General features: G+C 41.0%; 1 protein-coding gene across 2 annotated transcripts in view; it reads left to right on the forward strand.

The window, feature by feature from the left end:
- The first annotated feature begins 3,950 nt into the window (after window positions 1-3,950).
- Window positions 3,951-21,170, forward strand: part of CLINT1 (clathrin interactor 1) — a 47,730-nt gene continuing 30,510 nt past the window's right edge. The window contains exon 1 of one of the 2 annotated variants that reach the window (XM_069028661.1): window positions 3,951-4,087. In XM_069028661.1, the coding sequence (XP_068884762.1) occupies window positions 4,047-4,087 (41 nt within the window). In that variant the 5' untranslated portion in view covers window positions 3,951-4,046. The remainder of the gene's footprint in view (window positions 4,088-21,170) is intronic. The other variant, XM_069028660.1, reaches the window with a different exon arrangement.

Genomic DNA, 21,170 nt, shown 5'->3' on the forward strand with positions numbered 1-21,170 from the left:
TGGGTGTATCATCTCGGCAGGGCAGTGTGAGGAGGGATAACATGGGAGCAACACTCACAGTCTTCTTTTCACTTCCCCCACATCTTCCACAGGGGATATTCCCGGCCAATATTCCCTGTTACTGCCTGCCCCTCCAGATTCTCTCCTGAAATGAGTGTGGGATATGGGCTCAGGTGAGGGGTGATGGAAGCTTCACAAGCAGTTCTCCATCCGTGGAAGGGACTGGAGGATTTTGCCAGAGGCAAAACCATTCCGTGGCAGAGCAGGAAGACAGGTTCTGAAACAGCCCAACTAGGGACCCTCTGGTTGGAATATGATACATTTGTGTGTACGGGATGTGTTACAGACTTTGGACTCAGAAAAGCTGCAATTTTTCAGAAAAGCCTGGATGGTAACCAGCCTACAGACAGGGAACATTAGTCCACTGTTGCTTCTGCCCTACTGACTAATCCTTAGAACAAACAAACTTTATGAAATTCAGATTTCAGCTGTGTAAGTGGGTAAAAAGTGGAGCTTTATGAAATCATGGAAACAAATACTGCTTTAAATGAAAAGTTTTTCTCAGCCTGTGCCATCGCCTCCCTACCCTGCCACGATGTGGTTTTCCTTGACATTCCTCTTTTCCCCCTTGCATTTTAATTGTGAATTAATCACTGACTTGGACATGTCTCTACTGTGCATTAATATGGTTGATATTAACAACAATATTGCTCTCCAGGCAGTTGGAATGTGCAAGACTTTTTGTGCACCAAATGGCCCATATTAACTTCTGGAATAGCCAGGTGCAAACTCTATTGCAGTGCTCAAATTAGTTCAATTTCTCTAACTGCTTCTCCTGTAATTGATGGCTCAAATTATAATAAAATACAGTTCCTCTACATGATATATGTTACAACTACTACCTGTTATGCTGAATATTGCATTGCTTTGAAACTGCATTATCCTCTCCCTTCACCGATCAGATCTTTTTTTTTAAAGGAATTACTTATGAACCAGAAAGTGTCTTCACATCATTCAGAAATTATACATATGCTCATGCACTTTATCAGCAGCTGACAGAATGGGGATGGCAAAATTACTGTCAGTCATGTTGCATTCAATGTCACATAAAGACCTGCTTTTTACTATACCTTAAAATTGACAATAAATGCCAGTCATCTCTCCTTGCCCCATTACTGCATCCAGACACAGCAAGCAGTGCTTAGAAGATACTCACCTTCATCTTTTAAATCCCTGCTTCAGCCTTTCTTTCTTCTACATATATTGTTGTTCTCCTATGCCTGCACCTAAAATACTCTTTACAATTCTCTTTTTTTTCTGAAGTGTGCAATTACAATGGGTTGTCATTTTTTTCATGTGGAAACAACAATTTCTATAAAACAAACAAATCAGCCAAATCCTGATGGCTTATTGACCCTTAACTGTTTCAGTTCAAATGTTATCCCTGATGGGAAAATAGTGAGGAATGGGTGCATTTGATTTTGGGGATATGTGCACCTTGAGGCGTGACTGAGTCTGGACCCTGGAATCTGCCTCTGGTAGCCCCCCATGAGCTGGCAGCTCTGTCCCAGCACTCAGAACTCTGCAGCTGCTCAAGCAAACCAGCTCTAACAAGAACATCAATTTCATTGCACCACAGCAGAATCTGGGGAATTTGCAGCTCGTCAGAAATGTATTTAGAAATTTGATGCTGATCCAATATGGACTGAAGCCACACTTACAAATAAAAATATTTCCAGCCAATCAGAAAAGGTGTGTTTCTGCAAGCTCCAATTATTATACTTTATGTTATTACTTTCTTAAACAGAGGTTACAAACATCATCTGCTCCTGAAGACAAATGTCAATGTATTCACAGAAAAAAACCAAAAGGCTGATATTGAATAGCAAGAGTCCTCTCTCAGCTTGCTTTGCCAGGTATTGCAACATGAAATTAAGGATCTCCCTCCTCCCAGTCCACCATGGCCACGTGCCTCACGTTTGTGGGGGGCACCAAAACTGGTGCTGAGTTCAGTTACACACCAAAGAGTCACCATAGATATTGTGCTGCAGATTAAAATATAATCTCAGGGTTCAGTAGCATCCAAAAATGAAAAGTCTGTTAAGAACTCTTATGAAGGGAACTGAGAAAAAAGCCATAAACCATCACTAGGCTGGTCAGCGTCCTCTGCAGAAATAAAGAATATAGCAAGTCTTAGGCAGTAAGAAACAGTGTAGTAAGAAATCTACAGATTTCTAAATTTGCAACTGACAAGGAAAGGAGCACTAGGGAATTGTTATGTACTAATTCTCATACTACTTGAACCGGTAATGCTATGAAGCAGACAATTTAAAACACACAAAAGGGACCATTTTGCCACGTGACGGTTAGAACACTGAATTCATTGCCAGGAGGTGTAGTGTAAGTTCATCTAAAAAGGCTCAAAAAGCAATCAGCTACATTCATAAAACAAAGGTCCATCCAGTGCTCCTAAAGGGAAAGTTTTAGCATGAGTACTCCAGAACTGAGTCCCTAAGCCATAGAGCACTGAAAAATTGAAAGATATATCTGAGGACTGATCCATCTGCTTCCACCAGCTCTTACATTCATGAACATCTAACACTGTTGTTGGGAAGAGGATGCTGCATTTGATGATCTGTTCAGGAAGTTCTTGCATTCAAATAGATCTCGTGGAGATGTTTAGGGGGCAGAAGCCATTAAAGTATCTGTGTGAAATGATACAATGGGATGTCAGAAAGTGGCCAGGTGTTCAGCTGTTTAGCTTTCCTGACAAGTTCAGAGAACCACTAACTTTTAAAAGAAGTGACTTATTTGAGCAGCAAATGCCATTGCAACTGGTCTTTCTCATGCCTTTTTTTGCTGGCTCTGACGGAATAACTAAAATGAAAATATTTTGCATTTGTCTTTGGATAAAAGTTTGCAGATGTATATTGTCTTTTGGCAAAACATATTTATTTACAACACAAACAAGAAACATACATCAAGAATGAAACCGGGTCATTTAAAACTCACATTAAATACAATTTGTAAGAAAATAAATGTATGTAATGAAACTGTCTGACAATCCTGATTATAAAATCACTTTGATGACTTCACTGTTTTCATTGTAACTGTGATTCCTGCTCAACACCTGCACTGACGATATTTGAAGATGGTCTTGTCTGTTGGTAAGAGTGTTAAAAACCAGTCAATATTGTCCTAAGGCAGCTTTAATGTAGATGATTGCTCCCTGGGTTTTGTCAATCAACTTGGTCTTTCTCAAGAAGTGCAGACAAGGTTCCTGCCTGTGCAGTGCCTCGGTGGATGGTGGGGCAGCCCACATGCTGCACCTTTCCATCTGCTTTCCAGAGAGCCACTTCTTTCCGAAATCTGGGTCTTGGGGATCCGGGAATTCCAGCGGCAATTCACTCCACACCGTACCCGACCAGCAGATGGACGGCCATAGGAGAGAATGCCGCTCTTAAACGAGTTCCTCGCACTAAAAGCGGAGTGTAAAACCACATTCTGGTCCGACATGAGTTCTACGCCAGTGTTTTGATTTCAACCAGCTATTTCACAGCCTTTGTCCCTCCTGTGCCTCGCCAGGCTGTGGGTCAAGGCTGGATGCTGCACAGGCGTGAGGGAGGGCGTGAGGGCGGGTTTGAGCCGGGCTGTACCTGCCCCCCCAGACGGGCACAAGTCCTCGGTGCCCCCGCCGTGTGCGATCGCCGTGAAGCCCTCAGGACACAGCCAGGACAGCCCCATCCCGCTCCCTTCAACTTCATCCCGTCCCGTCCCGCCTCCCGCCCCTCAGGCCCGCTCCCGGCAGCCGCCGCGAACTACGACTCCCGGCAGCTCCCGCGGCGCCCCGCAGGCTCCGTGCCCGCCCCGCTTCCCGGAACTCCATCTCCCAGCAGCCCGCACGGTTGCCGGACTCTTCATTTCCGGGAGCCGCGCCGCGTCCCTGGCTCGGCGGAGGCGGCGGCGGCCGGAGCGCGGCGAGCGGGGCCTCCTGGGGCCGGCGGCGGAGGGAGCGGGGCCGGGCGGGTCTCCGGGCGGTCGGCGCCATGCTGAACATGTGGAAAGTGCGGGAGCTGGTGGACAAGGCGTGAGTACGGCGGGGCGCGCGCAGGGGGCCGGGGGCGGCTCAGCCGTGGCCCCTCAGCCGGGCCCGCGCTCCCCCCGCCCCCCCCAACATGGCCGCGGCCCCTCCCCTGCTGAGGTGGCGGCCTCACACCCCCTCTGTGCCCGGCTGACCCCGGCCCCGTTGTCCCTCCCTGCCTCCGTCCCTGTCCCCCGGTGACTGCCCGGGGTGGCCCCTGAGCGTCCTCCCGGCGTGGCTTTGTGGCCCCTCCGGGGCTGCAGGCAGGCAGGGGTTGCTTTTCAGGTAGTCTGTGGCCTTTCCATTATGGCTGGCTGCTTTCCCGTTCCTCTCGGGCGCATCTGGGCCCTTCCAGCTTTTGGTGATCAGCTCTTCTGCTTTGGGTGCCCCCTCCTTTGCCAATGTCCCGGGCTGTGCTTGCCCGTTTTGGTGTATGAGCCCTTGGAATCTGTCTGTGCTGGATTGGCTCCCAGCATGGCCCTTAGGCCCCTGAGGGGGGAACAGACAAGTCTCTCAAAGCAGGAGGGGAGTAAAGAACCACCTGCACGTTTTCAGAGAGCTGCCAAAGTCACCACATGCTCTCTAAAGTGTTTCCCTCCTTCCTAAGGACAGCTTTGCCTGCAGTTGCCATTGACTCGCCACCCCGGGCCGTTCAGAGGTGGAGCATGGTAGAGAACTGAAATGCTCTTTTGCACCCCTTACACATTTAAATAGCTCTGATATTTACAAGTTTGTTTCCTTGAATAAAGCCTCCTCCCACTGAAAACTTGTCTGTGGACTTGGTTATTGAGATCGCTGTGTTGGCGATGGAGAGCATGACGTTATTATTACATGTGTCAGCCACTCCTTCAGTTTTGGCATGAGAAAAATTTGATATCATGGAGAACTTAGCAAAGGTTGTTTTGCCTCCTCAAATAATAAATCTTTAGGGAAAAACTTGGAGCACTTCTCCATCACTCATTTCAGTGGTGCCCAGCGACGGGACAAGGGGCCAAGGGGCAGTGGACACAAACTGGAACAGGCTGTCCAGAGAGGTTGTGGGGTCTCATTCTCTGGAGATATTCAGAACCTGGCTGGGTGTGATCCTGTGCAACCTGCTCCAGGTGTACCAGCTTTAGCAGGGGGTTGGACTGGATGATCTCCAGAGCTCCTTTCCAACCCAAGCAGTTCTGTGATCAGGTTGAAGATGTCCCTGCTCATGGCAGGGGGTTGGTCTAGATGATCCCTAAAGTTAGTTTCCAATCCAAACCATTCTGTGGTTCTATGAATTGTGGAATGCTAAGAGGAAAAACTGGATGGAGGTCTGTAGATTGGTATATACCAGATGATATGAGTGACAAACAGTTGTACCTGGCCTTTCAAGTCAAAAGTCTTTCAAAACTGAGGTTCTGTTTTAAACTTCTTTTTAATTTTTGTTTCTACAAACAGTTTTTAAAGTGGCCTGTGTGATGTATAGGCCTAAAGATGGCAAACTGAAGAGAAATGTCAGCTTATTCATGATAATCAACTATTTTGCTCATGGTGCTGTGTGCTAGACTCAGACTTTTCTAGGCCAAGACTTGGATGACATTCAAAAACCACTGTGAATAAGTCTTGTCCTGAGGCAGTTGTTTACTTTTTACAGCTTCTTGTATACAAAGTCAACCCTGGCTTAAAGTAGTTTTAATAATGTGACAAATGAGGTATTTAGGAGTACAACCCAAATAGGCCTGACTTGAGTTCCAGGACCTTTCAGGGCAATCAAGTTTTTCTAAGTTTTACTTCTGTGCTTTTTTATGTGTAGGATTAATGATCACTGTAGCACTATAATACTGTCACTGTTTTTAACATGTTTACTTCTGAGGATATAAGGTATTAAGTCAAACAGTACATCAAAATCTGAATTGGAAAAGACATTCTATTTCCAGAACAGGTGTAAGAAGTGAACATCTCAAAATAAAAAATGTTTTTTGAATAAACTTCAGTTTTCTGGGAATAACATTATCCAAATAAAGCAGATTGTTTATAAAAAAAGAAAATGGGGAGGGAGGGGCAGGAGGAAAGTGGAGCCTGCAGAGTAAAGAGTATTTAGAGGCATCAGGATCAATAGTCCCATTGTGTGTGGTGCAGATTTGTCATAATGTCTTCTGTCTTAAGGCCATGACTTAAAAAATTCTCTGCAGAGGAAGCTAAATGATATAATCTGCCTCATAAATAACAGCTGATGCTGCAGCAGCAGCATACTGAAGTTTCACAAGAAACTGCATTTCTTTCCATAAAAAAGGGATATGATTCTATGAGGATTTTGAAAATATGCAAAATGCTTAAAATTTTCCTAGTTCAAACTTTGATAGCTTTGATAGTGGTTTTGAGCTCTACATCTTGACTCCATATTCAGCTGATACTTATCTTAGAGTTTCAGTTTACTCATCTGGGGTTTATTTTTTTTATCCTTATTTATGTTTCAATGGCTGAGAGTGTGGTTAGGTCAGCTATTTCAACATGGAGTACTTTTCTTACACAATTCTCACATATTTTGGTGTGTGAAGCTTCAGTAAGCAACAATAAATAGCCATGGGCTACTTTAATTGCAAAAACCCAGGTAAAAATGGTAACCTGTTAACATTCATCAAAGTCTTAGAACCAAAAAATAAGTTAGTAACTGCAAAATGCATATAAGAAATTCAAATTTGTCTTTAGTATTTTTGAAGTATTTGGTCTCTATATTTCTTCAGTGTGCTTGAAATTGAGCAATGAAGTTCATCAGGTAAATTCTACTTTGTAATTCTCTTCACACCACAATCACCTCTTATTTTTATGGTAGCATTTTCTGGTAACTCCAGCCTATGGATCTGCAGCCTGTGGTGCATGAGACAGTTATTTTAGATACTGAGTGATAATCCTATTGTATTTGAAGTTTAGGAGGAAGACTGTGTGGTAGAGTATTAAAGTTATTGTTCCGGGATGGGATGGAATACTTTTTGTTACATGTCTTGTTCTGCCTTTTGTTAACTTCATTGCTTTTCAATGCCAGTGCAACTCCCCTCACTTAAATATTAAGTACCTTGATTAGTTTTGACTGAACAGGAATACCTTGTTTCTGTCTGGGCATTGGGAATAAGGTTGCAGTTTAAATCAAATAATTAATAAAACCTGTCTGTACCTAGTAAAATCTGCTTGTCATAAGGTTTATTCTTGCAATTTCAAAATAACTGTCAAAATTCCTCCACCCTGCAATTTCTTAATGGGTGCTGCAGTGTGTTCAAGAGGTCTTCAAATGTGTGAAATTATATTGAATTTCTGTTGAATTTCTGGTTAGTTTGTAGTTTAAAAGATTCAGGTCTACGTATTCTTATTTCTTCTGGAGTAAATTCTGTTTCACATTATTATGTGATTAAGTTAACTTAAGAAGGCAGCTTTTCACTTTTTTCAGTGTTCACTTGTATGGGTTCTTTTCCCCCAGTAATTCAAAACTGAATTGGAAAGTAAACTAAACAACAAATAAAGTAACTAAAAGTAAACTAAACAAAAAATAAATGCAGCCCTCTGTGCTGAGCTCATTGGCTCCAGGACGGTGAACTGTTTAAATGGCAGAGGTTTCTGATGGCTCAGGGCCAGAGTGGTGCTTGGTGCAAAGTTGGTGAGTCAGGTGGCAGTTCTGAGTCACTCCTGAGGCAGTGTCAGAGATTTCTTGTTCCATTCTCTTTTGTCATAGGCTTAGGTGAGGGCTGCAGTGTAACTCTGTTGCCTCAGCATTCCAGGCAGGAGGTGGCCAGTTCCTGTGAGGGAGCACAGAGGCACATGTCACATACTCGAGCTGGCTGGTGGGAGTGTGAGCTGCAGGAACATTTGACAGGTGGGAAGGATTCTGGTCTCCTGCTCTCCCACTGCTCTGCTGCAGCATGGGATTTGCAGCTTTGTCTCTGGATGCTCTGGTGAGAGCAGTCCCAGATATTGTGGCCCTCATGGCAGAGGGTTCAGGTTACCCCATGCCTGCTCTGAAACAATCCTGTAGTTGTGATGAAACTTGAGGCCAAGTGTTGCATTTACTGCATGTGAGCTGCAGGAGACTAAGGATCTGGAGGCTGTCTGGTACTATGTAGAAGCAGCTTGTACAAGAAAAGTCATATTTTTATTTGTATAGGCATATCAGTACTTTGATAATCAAATCACCAAGGGCCTTAACCAAGTTTTTCCTCGGTGTATGATAACAGAACTGGCAAAAGGTGTTGTGGTCACTGAGAGTGAGTTCAGGAGTCCTGGCTGTGGAAATACAGTGTTACGCAACTTGGTAACTTCACTTTTAAGTTTTATTGGACAAGTACATGTTGTGCTTTAGTGTTCCCTGTGAGATTTCTAGGAGAGCTCTACAAAGGAAACCCCATGGCTTTAAAAAAAAAACAACCCAAGGAATATTAAGAAACCCTGTTAAAACAGGTTTTAACTTGGCAGAAGCTTGAAGGTATCAGCTTGGGCTAGTGGCCAAGTTCAAAAGCCAGGCCATCATCTCTCTTTAGTTTTGTTGAATTTCCTCTTCTTGAAGCAGAAACTGTTGATTCATATTTTACTGAAAGGTTCCTGCATGTTGTTAACCTGCAGGAGGGGGTTCAGCTTAGAGCAGAACACAGTGTTTGTGTGTGTATAGGTAGCTCATTGGACTCTTCATTGCAATAACTTCTCTCTTAATATGTCATGTTAACATTTTTGCTGTCTAGTTTCTGTCACAGACATGTAGGGCATGCAGTAAGCAGGCTGGAAGACCTTTGGACCCATTGAGATCAGATTGCTCCCTGTGTAACAGTGTGGTGAGACTTTACAGCCACTTTCTTTAAAATTCCATTGCCATTCTTAGCTTTTGTGATCTTCTGCATGCATGACCTTAATGTGAGAGAGCTCCTTTTAAGCACCTTTCCATATATCAAAGGATAAGAAACAGTCTCATGAAAAAAGGGGTGAAGGTGACAGGTCTGAGTGTAGTTAGGACAGTATTACCCAGATGTTCATTTGCATTAGTTAAGGGGAGTGAGGTAGTTGTCACTGACTTTTACTTAAAAATTAAAGGAGAGAAGTGCCTGTGAGTTTCTTGCCAGTAATAGGAATATGACAGTTGCCATGCTCCTGTTTGGTCCACCCTCCTTCCGGTTCAGTTTTGTTCACCTAACTGTGCCCTAACTGCTTTGCTGGTACTGCTCTTAGCCACACCTTTCTGGTGGCCCAGCAGGAATGTGCTTGCACTCCCTTATGTTGTAGAGTGGGAGGTGAAGCGTTACAGAGCTGTTTCCATACGCTTCACAAGTTTGATGAATTGCCCCAGTATGTAATAGTTTAATTTCTTTTTAAATGGAGAGCAAATAGTCTTGTTTAGAATTGATTGTAATAGGGAAGCATTATAACACCTTAAAATTTATTTCAGAGGTAGGCACTTGGGTCCTCTCTTATCTATCCTGATGCTACATCTATGCAAAGAGAAAGGATTTTTTAGTGTTTGTGGAAAAGGAAGGATTAAAGGTGCTGTTGTCCTGAGCTCCAATAGAACTAGGCAGGGGAGAAGTTCTTCTGGTTGAAAAACAGCATGTTTTCTTTAGTGCTTCTAAATGTACAATCTGTAAAGAGGAGGGTAAATTATTGGTAAAATAGAGTGAATTACTGCTTTGATTGTCGTTGCAATTTCCGCTGTTGTAGCCTAAAGCATGTAATGAGACCTTGCACTTCACTCCCAGGTCACAGATGAGGGAAGCCAGTAAGATAATTCTGTCAAGTAAACCAAGTCACATTATGCTGGTAACAGTTAAAATTCTGAATTTGTTGACTTCCAGTCTCATCTTGTTGTCTGCTACCTCATGCTCTGTCTGCAAGATACTAATGTGATAAATGCACACCAGTCATTTACCCTACAATTACAGACCTTACAGTTGACTTCTGGTTGCTTGTTGCCTGTAGAATGCTCATTTTTGCCCAGCATGTAGGCAGGATCCCCATGTATCCTTAGCTGGGGGTTTTCAGTCCTCCAGCCTAACTGCCTCCTCTTTCTAATGTGCCTGTAATTGTTCTTATTTATGGGTGATTTTCTTGTGGTTCATGGATTTATCCACCCAGACTACTAAGCTCTTTAATGAAATGCTGGTTGCTGGTTCAGTAATAGCAAGTATTGTTGTAAATGATCCATCATATATCCAGCAAAAGGGTAAATGACTGTCTAACATTTGTCCGTTGCTATCTGAATCTCCTGTAAAGATCATTTAGTTTTCTCTATATTTAAGATTTATTTTGGTTTGCGTAAGCGAGATCTTCAGGGCAGTGAACACTTCCATAGTTTTATGTAAGGGACAGTTAACCCTCACTGCATGAGTTATCCTCCTATTGCTGCTAAAGAGGTGTCCTGCTGATAACTGCTTTAAGAACAGCATTTTGTATTATTATTACAAGCAAGATGATGATGATGATTATCTTCAGCCCTGTAAGGGCTTGTCCTCTGCCTGGTTTCCAGAGAGCTGAGGGAAGAAAGTCTTGGCAATACAAAGGAAGACTGGATTTGAGCGTAGCATTTGGTGCTGCAGCCAGGTGTGGCTGTGTCTGCCAAGCACTTGTAACAGCAAGTTACTTCTTAGGACTTTTCTCCTTCCCTTACAAAACTTCCAGAAAGTCGCTGGTATTAATAAGGAATAAAAAGGCTTCTAGTCTTTGGGCCGTGTAATTGAGTATGGGAGATAAGCATCTGTGAAAGTATTATGCTCTGTACATGTACAGAGATACCGTGTTCTCTTGTTTGAATATTCAGCTGGTGGAGTAATCCATCAAATAGGCAAATATGACAAGCTGATGGATTTATTAAGAGTTGGGATAAGGTAGTTGTGGCCAAGCACACGGGTTTCATCAGCACACACCAAGTGGTGCTTTTGTTAGTGCTCTTTCAAATGTGTTATTGCCATTTTACACTCTGTGGTAGCTGACAATAGTCTGTATTATGTTGTGTAAGGCTAGCTAAGGTGTTGGCTTTATGTATTTTCAGGGAATCTAAGTGATGTATGTGTGACAACTTCTGTGCTCTGGAAATGTTGCTAAAGCAGAGCTTTGCGTGTCCTTGCCAAACAGGACTGGGATTCTGCTTGGGGAGTGCATGAAGCTGGTCAAAGATAAGAGCCTTACGTACATCACTGTGTGCAGCTGTGGTCAAAAGGATCAAGGTGCTTAACTCAGTTCTATGCTAGTTCCTCTTGGTTGTGTTGCCAGTTAGTGTATTACAAAATATTAGTTGATTTGCATAATTATTTCATATACAAGGTATAATTACTTCCAAAGCATTGGGCAGATGTTGGACACAGTACTGCTTTCCCTCCTCAGACTTTGCTATTTCAGTGTGCTAAGCTGTTGCAGTTGTCCTTAAATACAATCTTGAAATGCTGATATGATTCTTTTATATCAAGTGTTAAACTAATTTCTGTGTTTATATTAAAATGATAATTTTCTCTGAAAACAAAGACGCGCCATTGGAGAATGAGCGAAGCATTGCTTCACAGCATGGTAGGTTAAGAACACAAAAATGTCATGATTGAGAGTTGTGTGTTTCATTTTGGAGTATTTGGAATTTCTCTCACTGATTTATTCTGAAGTTTGGGTACACCTTGTCCAAAGTCATAATACAAGACTTCCAATTTGAACTCATCTCCAACATGCAGAGTGTGACTGACTTGTTGACCTGTTGCTTCAAGTATGTTTCAAATACTTTGCAGGCATGTGCTTGATGAGGAACTTCAGCTTCCAAATTATCACTGTGTGCTCTGGACTTAAATTGAGACAGTATTTAAAGAAGAGGGCCAGGGAATTGAAACTCCTTTAGAAGAGCTGTTCCCTTTTATAGTTTGTTTACTGATACAGAGATGTACAGTAGCACACCATTTTGTTGAAAGTTGACTGTTTCACAGACTTTGTTTAAATGCTTATCTGAATTTTGTATTCATAAGGCAAAACTAATGTAGGACAAGTGAATGAAAAGCTGAATTAGTAGCAAATGTAGCAAGTGAATGAAGTAGTCAGATTTGCACTTGGTTTTTTCCAGCTCCTTGTAAGTATTTTGGATCTTAGTGACAAGGGTCAAATATGGATTCAGTCAGAGACAAGGATTGACAGCCTCTGTTGTGTTTCAGTTTGGAGCAGGAGCTTTATTTACCTGTTCCATTTGGAAGGAAGAGCTGTTACACAGCTAAAGCTTAAAGGATGCTTGGTAGCCTCTTTAGAAAGAGCAGTTGTGTAGAAGAGCATAATTCTCCAGGACAAAATGGTCCTTCTATTCTGCCTCTCTGCAAAACAACATCTGATTCTAACTGGGGTGTACTCACTATTTTTTTTAAGGTATGCTAAGGTAAGGTCATGTGAAGTTGTTACAAGTTGGTGCCTTTTTTTCCAGAAAGCTGTGTAGGCTGTGGTGCTCTGAGTACTCTTGAGTATTTTTTCAGTAACAGTTAGGAAGAGTATTCATTACTTATTCTTGCATTGTGTGCTGTGTAATGATGGTGTTTGGTTTGCTGTGCAAGGAACTGGATAGAGGAACAGACCCAACTGGAAGCTTTTTCTCTCCCAAAAGGACTTTATAGATTATCTGGTTTTGAGTTAGTTGCCTAAGCTCATTTGCCATTCAAGAGTGTTGCACATTTGAGGAAGCAGTGTTGAGATGGGAGAGGAGAGGGACCCTTAAAAAGCTCTGTTATTGGAGGACATTGGACACAACTCCCTTTGTAGTTGCCCTGAAATCGCAAACACAATCAGCACTTTCACCAATAAGAAAACATAACCTAAGCTGTGAAATCTGAGTTTGTAGTTTCACAGTCATTGTAAGCGTAGGCTGATGGTAAAAGAGGTTTCACAGCCTCCCGTCTGCCACAGCCTGCACACTTCTCTCCCTTTTGCTGGCACTTGCAGACCTTCTGCTTGATGAGAGAATCTCTGACTAACCAGTTGTTTTTGCCAATTTAGTTCTCCACTGGATTGGTTCCCTGGTATAATTAACTCCATGGTCACACAAGTATTTGTATTGGCATAAAGGAAGGAATGGTGTTTGGGCAAGAATAAGTGGCTGGGGGCAAAGTACAAGTTGAGTGCTCACGGTACACCCTTAGCATGTGATTTCACAAGCAGGTTGAAGAGCTCTAAGATTATTCTTCTACCAACAGAAAATGTCTCATTTTTATACCTGGCCATTCCCCGTCTCTGCCTTCTTTGTGCTGATGGTGTGTGGTTCAGTATTTGCTTATGCTCTCTTGCTGATAAAGCCAAAAAAGCCCTCAAGGTTTTAGGGTTCATAACTGATTTGGCCATGTGTTGTACAAACAGCTGCTCATGGCACCACAAACACTGGTGGTGATGGGGAAAGGACAGGAAGGTCGGCTGTGGGAGCCTTTTTCCTTCATAAAACATTTTTACATATTTTTGTTATTTAAAACTGCACTGTTAGTGGTTTGTTAGCTGCAAGTTTAAATTTGTTTAAGGTTGTTCTTCCATCTCATATATCACAACTTGAAGCTCCCAAGCCAACGTTTCTGTTTGTATCACTGTGTTAATGGAGAGGATCATATTTTGGTTCCACTCTTGGGTCACAAACTTCTGAGAAAGGATGTAAATTGAAATACAGTTTTGTGTCTTGTATGGTGCTACTTTGAGTGATTCAGGCTGGAATTGGTCTTCACACGAGAAACTTTCAATTCAATTTCTGCAGCTTATTGTATTAGAAATACTGATGTATATTTGGGTTCTATCAGAGTGGTGAAGTGGGTATTCTATGTGGACCGTTACTTTAAATAGATGAAATCTTTCTAGAGGTATTTGGTTTGCCACAAAGAATGAAAATACCGTGGCAACACCATTATTGTCACTGTCTAGTTATGAGTTATAAGGAAACTACCTCAAAGCTGTTGTACTTTTCCCACTTCAAATAGTGCTTCCTATCCTGACCAGTTAAATATTGACTGCATACTTAATAGATATTAACTGGTTCATTTGGGATACAATTAGAAATATTAGTGTATATTCAATTTATTTAATGAGACTGGCCTGCATTTTTGTTAATCTGTTGTAATAATAATGAGACCTATTGGGAATTAGGGAGGAGTTTTTTCTTTACTCTGTTCTGAGTCAGAGCAAAAGATGTTTTTCTTGGTGGTTACTCTCCCCATCCTGTCAAGCTGTTTAGAATCATCCTAGTGTAGGTAACAGACTGTGCTCAGTGTTTCCTCTCAAGACATTACTTTATGCTTAGTAAACAAATAGCTCACTGTGTGATTTTTTGGAGGTGTGTGTTTTGTATCCTACAAGACTACTCAGTTGAAGGGTTCTCTAAGATCATTTTGGATGTGAGAGAAGAAAAAGGGTTTTGATAACCTTAGATAATTTTATTGGAGTTGCAGGAGGTGAATGCATCTTCTGAAAAATAAATTAGCCTTGGTAACTTACATCTACAAATAGAAGTGATATATTGAAGATTGCTGTCACTTTTAATTATTCTTTGTTTTGACAATTACCTAATTATTTAAACTGTTTCTCTGTATGATAATGTGAAGGGGGGGGGGGGAACTATCTGTTCAGAGGTATTTATTATCTAAATGAGTTAACTTCTATCAGTGTTCTCGCTCTCCTTGCAGCAAACAGATGAATTTCTTGAGACAGCTTGAAAACGTAGTGCTAATAGACTCCTAATTGGCAAGTGCAGTCTCAGCCTTTAAACTGCCAGTGTTGTTTTTTTGTTAATTCCACAGTAACTGTGACTTTGTAACTACAGACATCAGCTCAGAAAAATCCAGTAATCTTACCATTAGTGAGTAAATAAATAAATAGTGCCTGTGTTGAGCCATTGTGAAATTTGTTTGTTGCAAATACACAGTGTCATTTGAAATTATCATCTCTGTGTGGACAGGAACCAGAAACTGAGTCTCTGAGGCAAACGCAATGGCTCCTGTTACCTTTTTAGGACACGAGTTACTTGATCTCCTGGAGGAACCAGTTTAACAAAGGGATACCTAACAAAGGAGAGGAAACATCATTATCCACCACAAATAAACATGGCTTGGAATTTTGGAAGTTAATTTGTCTGTAATTGACCAGACTCATTTCACAAAAGAACACTTGCTTTCAGTTAAAATGCATGCTTGTGATCTTGTGGGTTTTTGTTTGCCGAGCTACACTTTCTAGTTAATGTGAGATACCAACCTGAAAATTTGAATGAAATAATGTTAATATAACATTGCTGTTGCAATACTTATTCTGAAAGGTGTGTTCTTACTGCTTGTGCCCGTTTTTGGATACTCAGCTATGAATAGCTCTGGAAGGACACTTTGTCATTAACTATTAACCAAAGTTGCTTTGTCCAGCTGCTTAATACAGCAGCAAAAGGACTGTTAGGTTGTCACCTGCCTTCATGGAAAATGGAATGACTAAAGACAATTGGTATTTGAGCAGGTTTAGTCTATTTAGGATTATGGTTGACTACTTTTTATTCTTGGACAAACTTGTAGCAGAGAAGAAATGTGGTAATTCTGGCTTATTAATGGATGAAAGATCTGAAGTAGGAAAGTGTTCAATTTTTTAATTTTGTTAATTTACTGGATAAAAACTAAATAATTGTGCCATTCCTAGGAACTGGCAATTCAGGACTAAAGGCCTGAGGACAGAGCAAGTTCAGGAAGAGGACTGTATTTTGTCTCTACCTGTAAAATCTTGGATGCTCCCAGCTTATTCTGCAGAATTATCACTGCATACTTGCCTTTACACAATATAATGGGCATCTTTTGACATTGTCAGATTATGATGCTGAATAGGTTTCCTCTTGCACAGTCCTGCTTATGCTAAAGGTGTACAAAGTACTTGCTACGAGACTGCAAAGTCTTAATTGCAAATTAATTATAAGATGTTGAATTTCTTGTTCTTTCTTGTTAGCAAGGTGAGATGCAAGGAAAGGTTTGGTGTTTTGAATGGCATCCTTGTTGGGAAGAGGGAGAGGATAGTTTTGGAGACAGTGAAACAGAAGTTTAAAGGAGCTTGGTTGTGTGTTCTCTGTCTGTGTGCAGTGGAGTCAAGAAATAAGTTTCTTGCATCCAGACATATTCCATGTAATCTTACATAAAGACAGCATCTTCCTTAAATTGTCTGGTAATGGTCTTCTGGATTGGATTTCAGTACTGGATATGAAAAGAAATTCTGCAGGTGCATTAGAGCTATTGAGTGTAGCAGGTATTGTAGCTCTTCATGGAATAATGGAATAATTCATGCTTTCAGCTTCAAGCAGCAAACAAGCAGACTGAAAGTAACTGATTTTGAGAGGAGAGGCTGATCAGCTTCTCTGTAGTGACATCAGTATTCATTTTCTGATTTTATTTTGATTATTTTCCAGAAATAAAAGATCTGAAATCTGTTGTTGAGGTGGTGCATTTTGGGTTTTTTTTGCAGACAATAGCAACTGTAGAATTAATTCCTGTAAGCTTAGAAATAAGCTTTGTAAATGATAATGCACTTCACTTTATAATAGCCAGGATAAAGGTAGTTGATCTCAAGTATTTCTCACTCCTCCTGAATACTTCCTGCCTAGCAATTCCACTGCAAGACATTTGCATAAATAAAGGAAAACAACTGCTTATGAACCTGCAATTGGATTGCTTTGTATAAACTGTTGTTTCCTCTTCCTTTCTCCTGCTCAGAAGTGCAGTTCAGCTTCTGCCTCAGCTTTAGGACATTTTCCAGGGCACAAGGCCATATTAAAAGTGCAGTTGAAGGTTTTCTGGTTTAGTTGCTTTACCTGCTACTTGGACCATACTTTGTTGATGAGGTACATGTCCCAGGCTTTCCTGGGTAATGTGATGATAATACTTTGCTACCACACAGATGGAATGGGGAGCTCTACAGAGTCACAGCTCTGTAGTTAAAGGCTGGAGGAAGCTGCAAGCCCTTCACAGGCAGTCTGGGTGTTAGGGGTGGAGGGCAGCTTGTGTTGTAGAAGGTTGGGTGTGTTCAGTGTGTGTGATTTATATGCAATTGGTATGCTGTTGTTTGACCCTGGCTGCCTTGAGCCTGAAGGGCCAGGGAGGGGAGCTGGTAGGAATTGGAGTTCTGGAGGCAACAAGGGTAGCACGTCCAGAGTGGGACTCCAGACAGATCTGTTCATCTTACCTGTACTTTGCCCCTGAATCTGATCAGAGGAGAGCTTGTAACAGGTGCTTACTGTTGGCTTAGAGGAATTACTTGTACTCAGGTTTATTCTTCAAAAATGATCACAGAAGGTGATTGATATTGCAAAGTATGGGAGTGCATGGGGTGTCATGGTGCCAAAGTGATGATACGGCAGCAGAGAATGATCAGTCTGTGTGTTAAAAGGTTCAGTATTTGCATTGTTTAAACTTTAATCAGCAATCCCTGGTGGAACAGCAAGCATGTGTTTAGAGTAATGCTTAATTTGTAATAAATTTGGTATTAGGACAATGTTTTAATAGTACTCAGCTTGCAATGAAGGGATAGCTGAAACTACAAGAGTCATTAAGCATGGCCCATTAATGTTGGGGTGTGTGTTTTTTGGCAATATTAAACTCCATATAACTGCACGTGCATTCTTCTGTCCTCACCAAATACTGTCAACTGACAAATAATTGAAATAGTTCTTGAGTAGGAAAAGTTTGGATTATTTAGAATTAAATCAGTGTGATTACTTGCACTGAATAGATCTGTGCTGTTCACAAGTGTACTGACTCCCAGGCAACGTTCCTGCTTTTCTAAGTAAAATTTCTTACCTATAACTATTCAGCTAATACATTTCAAGCATGTATGGCATTGGAGGTTTCCTTGGCCAGTTGATGCATTACTGTAAGCTTAGAACTGTTACAAGCTCTTCATGATGACAGAAAGCTCTGGTATGAAGTTTTTTGGTGAACACATTTCACACGAGTAATGAGTGACCAGTTACAAATAGCACACAATTGCAGAAGCTTTAGAGGTGAGTGGGGCCTATCAAAGCACTGGTACCTTTTGGGCATCATCCTAAAGCACTAATGCCGCCTCTTCTGAAATTCTGAAAACCTGAGGTAGTAGGAGATACTTCTTAAATACAGAGGTCAATACAGAACATTTAGGAGAGTGTGAAATGTCATACCTACTGTTAGTATTATTTTTACTGTGAGGTTGGTTTTTTGGTTTCTTTTTGTTTTTCCTCCCTATCTTCTGCCTCCATTCAAGGTCACACTCAAAATTTTTTGTGGTCAGAAATAGGAAGTCTGAGGTACACTAGTGGGTTGAAGTTGCACAGCTTCAAAGCTCGCTGTTGCCTCATGCTGAGCGTAGCTACAACTTCCTTGTCCTCTGAAAATTTCTGCCCCTTTTGTTTGTTGTTTTGAAAGAAGGATAAAACCTTATCCTTCTTGTAAATATTTCTCTCTCAGCCTTAAACTACTGTGCCCTAATCCTGAAAACTCAGTGGCTGGGAGTACTTGCAAGTCTCTTTATCTATCAAAGATTTCTTTAAATACTTGAGCTGTGGACTTGAATGTGGTCTCTTAATTCTGTGTGCGTACAAGGAAGGAAGTAGCACTTGATACTTACTTGGAAGAGGATTTATGCCACCTTATGAACATCTGAAACCTACTTTTTTTTTTTTTTTTTTTCCCCCTTCAGGGAAAGCTACTCTTGCAGTTACATGAATGCTACAAAGTCCAAAGGAACACAGTTGATTGGAGGGTGTAAGCTATGGCAAGAAGTGCCTCTGTCTCTCTCCCCCAAAATAATGTATTTAAATTTTAGTTTCGTGTTGCAATTGTCTACCAGGTTGTATTGGGATTGACATTTTTGTGCTGGTATTTTATTTATATAGAAAGCATCCTACAGAAGTGTGGGTTTGATTAGATTTCACTTAAACTTTGTCCTACTTGGTCAAACCTTTGTTTCCAGTAGGAGTTGTGTTACCTGACTGGACCACAAATAGGGAAAAATTAAAGATAAAGCACATGATGGAAAATTTGCAGCAGCTCTTACTGACTCCTGAAGGTTGAAGTGCAATCTGAATTCTATAAAGAGATGTAGTTAAGTCTAGAGAAAAAAAAAAAGGCAAAAATTGTTGCAGCTTGTTTGTTACAAAAGAGAAAAAACCTGAAGTGTAAGAAGCAGAGTAGCAAAATAAGTGTGAAGATTGAGCAATAGTAAATTGAGTCATGTGATTACAGTGTGCATCTGGAAGTCTCTTTAGTTCTGCAGTTACAAAAGATTACACAAATTTCGTATGTCCACTTCTTTTTTGACTATACAGCTGCTGTTGTGTGACCATAGCGTGTTGAACTTTGAAAGAGATTGCATCCACAGAAATAGGAGCTGCAAAGCAGTGACTCCAATCTGATGTGCCAGATGGAATCTTGCATGAGGCAAGGAGAATGAAAACCTGCACAGGACAGTAGCAGCATCATTTTTATGTCTGAATCAAAACCAGAGCTGCTATTTAGTGTGTAACTGTCCCACTAAAGTGTCAAGTGTGGCCTCAATGGCAGATTTTTTCCACTTGTTTGTGAAATTGGTTTTCATGCTTAAGTTTAATCAGATTTGTCACAAGAATGTTTTAAGTGTAATTGTCCTCTAATTTCAACTAAAAATGTGACCTAAAAACTAATACTGAAAACCAGTGGAAATACTAATACGGTGTTCTTACTATGTAAGTTAAAAGGAAATATTTTGATTCGTTCTACTTGCTGGAGTGTAGCATTTACTTTCGTAAGTTACCTTTTAAAGAATGCTGTTTGAATTAAGTATTAATAAAATGACAACACTATTAAGCCTTTAAAAATGGAACTGCAGAAATGTGCATTTGAAGGGAAGATAGTCTATAATTGATGAAGTTTAGGGGATGGTAACTGAAGAATGTGAGGGTGGGTGTTTGGAATGAAAATTTCCCATAAAAATGGGGAAATAAAGAAGTGGGTCTGGACTTTAAATGAAGATACACTTTGTATAGAGGTGGTACAAATCCACAATCAATAGTATCAACAGAATTCTTGATGAGTTTGAGAAGTTATTTACTGCCACACATTAAGATACATAAAGCAGCCATGTATCTGTTGGTGAACCACAAGGGATTGTTTTATATAAGAGTATGAGAGTATTAACACTGACATACTGCAGGGAGTCTGCAGTAGGAGAGGTGAAATCAGTCTTATATCAAGTGGGGGAGGAAGTGTTTGTTCCTTGCACAAATACGCTTTAAAACTGCCATATTCCCATGCTTCATGTTCGTAACATCTGCAAAAAAAAATTCAGCTGTAGCAAGCGATTACAAAACCATTGAGGATATAGCATTCTGCAGCTGGGGGACTTCTGAGAAGGGGAAACTGGAAGGGAGGACTTCAGTAAGGTGCAGCATTGGTTTCTGTAAGTGAGAGATCTGAGTTCTCTAACAGGCTGCAGTTTAATTTTTAAAGTCACTGTTCTTTTTGACAGTGTGTATGGTGGATTTTGGGCTATTTTGTTTACTTGGTAGTCTTTTGTGATTAGAAGTTGTAAGGCACAGGAAATAGCTTTATAGTTCCTTCCTCCCACAAGTTGTAATTCATTTGTGGCCATCAGGATGTTTTTCTTGGCTTATCTCTTTCTGTTCAGTTTGCCTTGCACATCTGCCACATAAATTATGAAACTGAACTTGAAAAGCTGAAAATGTATTTCAAATCCTACCATACATAATGAAGATTGTATCATTGGTCAGAAGGAGTATGACTGCTCCTTGTGTAGAAGATCTGGAATAATACCTGGCATTCATGGACTAAATTGACTGGTCTCATATTTGTAATGGTTCTGAGGAGTGGCTGAAAAATAAACAACTTTGAATGGTCAAGTATCACTAATGTTGTGCTGTTACCTCTCTGTAACCTGAGGTATTTCACCAGGCATTTTGGCAGATGGGTCCCCATCTGTTTCTTCGTTGAATGTGGACTGCTGGCTTCCTATTTGGTATCCATATGTTTTATCTGTAAGGCTCTAAATCTAAGCTGCATGTTTTATAACAAAAGTGACATTACTGACAGGAGCAAAATGAAAATGCATTAAGTTTGTTACATGTTTTTTAGTTTGTCTTCACCCAGCAAGAAGAAAGAGGCTGGCTGAGAGT

Source organism: Aphelocoma coerulescens, chromosome 13, assembly GCF_041296385.1.
Source record: "Aphelocoma coerulescens isolate FSJ_1873_10779 chromosome 13, UR_Acoe_1.0, whole genome shotgun sequence".
Lineage (NCBI taxonomy): Eukaryota > Metazoa > Chordata > Aves > Passeriformes > Corvidae > Aphelocoma > Aphelocoma coerulescens.